The following is a 4,658-nucleotide window of genomic DNA, read 5'->3' as shown; positions in this document are numbered from 1 at the left end:
GGTCTCGAACCTGTGGGCTCAGGCAATCCACTCACCTCAGCCTCCCAAGGTGCGGGATTATAGGCTGAGCCACTGAGCCCGGCAATGGCCACAATTTAATAATAAAAAGCATGCTCAGCATCTAACACAGTGCCTCGTACATAATAAGTCTAAAATGTGAGGCTATTCTCTACTTTATGCTTCCATTTTCTTCAGAGGAAAGTAAGGATTGTTAGTTTTCAGTGGTACCACCTACCAGGCACTGGTACCTTGACAGTATCTCATATAATCCTCACAATAATCCCCTCAGGTTACTGTTATCTCCATTTCATAGACAAAACTGAAGCTCAAAGAAGTTAACAAACTTGCCCACTTAAAGCTACAGTTACTAAGTAACAAAGTCCAGTATTCCTATCCAAGGCTCTCTGATTCCTTATCCCTCAGTCTTAACCACTAATACCAAGCTGCCTGAGCAAGAAGCCTTGGGGACCGGGAGTGCCACCAATGGTAAAGAGAGCAGCGACGGTATCTAAAGTGTCTAATGTCCTTTTCACGACGGTTGACTGCTCCAATCTGCCCTTGAAGCCCTCAGACACAGGGCTCTGTGTTGCACCCCTAACTTGCCACTGACTTCGTGGTGATGTGCCCCTACTAAGTCCTTTGCTCTCATTAGGCATGAATTCTCACTTCTGAAAATGGACATGCGGGTGGTGGGGTGGGATGTATCAATACCTATATACCCTGCTACGTGGGATCTATTGACCTCACTCAACGTATTAGGGATCACACCAAGCAGAGAGGGCAGACAGATATCTCCAGACAGAAGACGCCCACGGTTTACCCCCTTCCTGGTAAAAGCAGACTGAGTCCCGTCCCACCTCCTCTCCCACTGTCACCCCTCAGGCGGGCCCAAGGTCAGGGATGGCCCAGGCCCTCACCCCCTCGTTGATGTGCTCGTAGATGGCGTCCGCGCCTTGGTCGAAAGCGCGCTCGAAGAACAGGGCGCCCACGGCGATGGTGAGGGCGAAAGTGGAAGTCCTGCGGAACAGCAGGGAGTACAAGCGGGCAGTTAGCGTAGGAGCCGCCATGTTTCTTCACTGCCAACCCCGTGCCACTGCGCCTGCGCCGAGGCCTATCTCGCGCTCCAAAGGCTTTCGATGTGCAACACTTTGTGGGATTTGTAGTTCCTCTGAATCTCAGTGCTAGTCGTTTTGAACCACGGGGATAACTTCTGACCCGAGTAGTAGAAGAAAATCTCATTACATTGATATCAAGACAGGGCAAATCATTTGATAAGATTTTTACTCAGGTTTCCTTCTCAATCATTCCAGGCTGTTTAAATATTGCGAACTACAACTCCCAGAAGCCTTCGCGGATCCTCAACCTCCCCCCCTCCCGCGCCTGAAGCTTTCTGGGAAGGGCCCCTGTACCCAAGAAAGAACTACGAATACCAGCAAGCAGTGCGCGACGCTGGCACCAGGAGGAGGAGCCCGAAGCCCTTGCTACCCCACGGAGCCAGGTATCTTCTTTGGCGGGACGTCGAGGGTTGAGTCCTAGTCTCCTTCCCGCCACGGAGAGATTTGGACTCTTCCTTCTAAATCCGTGCGCCCCGTGGCGGGACACACCATTTCTCGTGATGGGGAGTGGATAGAGACGAGGGGATCTGGGCTCCCGGGACACTTCCTCGTTTCTCCACCATGTTTCCTCTGCCAGCCCCAAGTCCATGCTGAGTTGGAGACTATCGCAAAGTCTTGTCCTCGAGTCAGACCCCTTCAGCTCAGCCTCAGGGGAAGGAACCGTTCTGCCCTGCTTTCTGTTCCTTTCATCCCTGGGCTTCGCAGCTGAGAACCCTGGCCTGGAAGGCAGGAGACCCGGGACCACTCCTTCCATCTTGGGACTAGACCGAGCAAGGGCTTTGGAGTACCGCGGACATTCAACAGATGTTTTCCTAGCGCTTTTTCTGGGCCCGCGCTGGAAACCCAGCGATGAACAAGTCCCTGCTCTCAAAGAGCGCTCAGTCTACGGTGTGTGGGGGGATGGGAGGGGTGTAGTGCTTTGAAGAACAGAAGACAGGCTGATTGGGGAGGCGGTGATGGTGCTGTAGCAGTCTAGGTGACCGCTCTGAGACTGACACTTGACCTAGAGACCTGAATGATTAGTAGCGCGTCAAACAGGATGTCGTTGGTGCAAAGGCCTTGGGGCGGTTGCAGTCCTGGGATGTCTGAGGGAGCGAAGTAGAGTGAATTATGAAGAGGTGGGCTCGGGTCAGCTCATGTCTGGTCTTGTAACCAATGGTAAGGAGTCTTACATTTTTTCCTATTGCACCAAGAAGCCATTGAAGGGTTTTAAGCAGAGTTGTGACAAGATCTAATTTACATTTTAATGTCATCATTCTGGCTGCTCTCTAGAGAATGGACTGAAGAGGGAAATTTACTGTGATGGATCAGTTGAGGGAGGATGGATACTAATTTAGATTAGGGTGTGGATTAGAGTAGTGATCAGATTTGGGATGTATTTTGTGAGTCAGTACAGACAGAACAAGCTGGCAGATGTATGTAGGGTGTCCGGGAAAGGGGAAGGAGGAACATCTCAGTTTAACTTCAACAACTTAAAATCAACTATAATGATCCTAAATTCTGTTCTGGCCACATCATGTCCAGGTAATTTTTTTTATTATTATTATTGTTTTGGTACAGATGAGGTCTTGCTGTGTTGCCTAGGCTGGTCTCGAATTCCTGGGCTCAAGCAGGTTGAACTGCCCCATAGACATCAGGTGGAGATGTCCAAAGACAAATGGGGACATGGGTCTGGAGTTTGAAGGAGAGGTCTGAATCTGAGATAAGAGTCATCAGGGTAGAGATGGCATTCAAAACTAGGGTCTAGATTCCAGGCCTTGGCTCTGCCTCTGACTCTGTGACTTTATGTATTTGTTTGCTTGTTTATCACACCTGGAAAATTATTATCATTATTATCATTATTAGAGATGAGGTCTTACTATGTTGCCTAGGCTGGTCTCAAACTCCTGGACTCAAGCAATTCTCTCGCCTTGGCCTCCCAAACTGTTGGGATTATAGGCTTGAGCCACCACGCCTGGCCTGGAGTAACCATTTTTTAAAGCATAATTTTCTTTAAGCCATCAATTTTAACTTAGAAATTATTATTCTAGCCAGGCTCGGTAGCTCAGTCTGTAATCCTGCACTTTGGGAGGCTGAGGTGAGTAGATTGCCAGAGCCCGCGGGTTCAAGACCTGTCTGGGCAACTTGGTGAGACCTCATCTCTACAATAAAATCAAAAATTAGCTGGGCGTGGTAGCACATGCTTGTAGTTCCAGCTGCTTCGAAGGCTGAGGCAGAAGGATCACCGGAGCCCAGCAGGTCGAGGCTGTGGTGGCCAGGAGCATGCCACTGCACTCCAGTCTGGATGACGGAGTGAGACTCCAACTCAAAAAAAAAAAAAAAAAGAAATTATTATTCTATACATAAACCTAGGAAAATAAGAAAAATGACCTCAACTTTTCCTCTAATTAATGTTTGAACTCAAGTTGAACGGACTAAATTCCTTTAAACACTCAGTCCTATTTCCAGCTTAATTACATTCCCTTAAATATTTTAACTCCATTTATACATTTAATATATTTGATTTTCTTTTTAAGTACTTAAGATGCATAACCTAACAAGCATTATTTCTCCAGAATATTTAAACAGTTACTAGAAAATCTAATCAGTTAAACTTATAAAAATAAAGTCAAGTTCTTGTAAACAATTCTTTGTACAGACTTTGTCAAATCCTCTTATGTCAGTGGCTCTCAGTCTCAGGAGCTGGAAAAAAAAAACCAAGCTCCACTTCTGACATGAAGTACGAATATGGGGGCACTCCTTAGTAACTTTTAAAGCACCCCAGGAAATTTTTATTTTTATTTTTTTGAGTCGGAGTCTCATGCTAATGGCCACTGCAGCTCCACTTGCTGGGCTCAGATGATCCTTCTGCCTTAGCCTTCCAAGTAGCTGGAATTATAGGTGTGTGCTACCACACCTGACTTATTTTTTGATTTATTGTAGAAACGAGGTCTCACCAAGTTGCCCAGGCTGGTCTTGAACCCCTGAGCTCAGGCAATCCTCTCAGCTAGGCCTTCCAAAGTGCTGGGATTACAGACTTCGACCTCTGTGCCCGGCACCTCAGGTAATTCTTTTTTTTTTTTTTTGAGTTGGAGTCTCACTCTGTCACCCATACTGGAGTGCAGTGGCACACTCACGGCCACTGCAGCTTCGACCTGCTGCGCTCCGGTGATCTTTCCACCTCCACCTTCCAAGTAGCTGGAACCGCAGGCGCGCGCCACCACGCCCAGCTAATTTTTTTGATTTATTGTAGAGATGAGGTCTCGCCAAGTTGCCCAGGTGGGTCTCGAACCCATGGGCTCAGGCAATTAACTCACCTAGGCTTCTCAAAGCGTGGATTACAGGCTGAGCCACCAAGCCCGGCTCCCAGGTAATTCTAATATGCTGCCTATCTTTCCAACAGTTGCTAACCTCTCAACCCAAAAGTACATTTCTTTTTTTTGGGGGGGGGGGGGTTGGAGTCTCACTCTGTCGTCCAGACTGGAGTGCAGTGGCCGCTCCCAGCCACCGCAGCCTCGACCTGCTGGACTCTGGCAATCCTTCTGCCTCAGCCTTCCAAGTAGC

The 4,658-nt window shown here is 48.2% G+C and overlaps 2 protein-coding genes across 3 annotated transcripts in view; one reads left to right on the top strand and one right to left on the bottom strand.

Moving 5' to 3' along the window:
- LOC103271686 (cytochrome b-c1 complex subunit 9) overlaps positions 1-1,107 on the bottom strand; it is a 3,129-nt gene extending 2,022 nt beyond the window's left edge. The window contains exon 1 of the mRNA XM_008069176.1: positions 918-1,107. Within this exon, the coding sequence (XP_008067367.1) occupies positions 918-1,067 (150 nt within the window). The 5' untranslated portion in view covers positions 1,068-1,107. The remainder of the gene's footprint in view (positions 1-917) is intronic.
- Positions 1-4,658, top strand: part of ZMAT5 (zinc finger matrin-type 5) — a 38,992-nt gene that overhangs the window by 8,542 nt on the left and 25,792 nt on the right. Inside the window, exon 1 of one of the 2 annotated variants that reach the window (XM_008069175.2) lies at positions 1,441-1,498. The exons of the other annotated variant lie outside the window; for it this stretch is intronic. The gene's annotated coding sequence lies outside the window, so the exon portion shown is untranslated. Of the gene's footprint in view, positions 1-1,440; positions 1,499-4,658 lie in introns of those variants that run through there. 2 annotated transcript variants of the gene reach the window in all.

Source organism: Carlito syrichta, unplaced genomic scaffold, assembly GCF_000164805.1.
Source record: "Carlito syrichta isolate Samal-C Ts95f unplaced genomic scaffold, Tarsius_syrichta-2.0.1 Scaffold311843, whole genome shotgun sequence".
Lineage (NCBI taxonomy): Eukaryota > Metazoa > Chordata > Mammalia > Primates > Tarsiidae > Carlito > Carlito syrichta.
The sequence above is the reverse complement of the archived record's forward strand: the minus strand, read 5'-3'. Positions and strand labels throughout refer to the sequence as shown.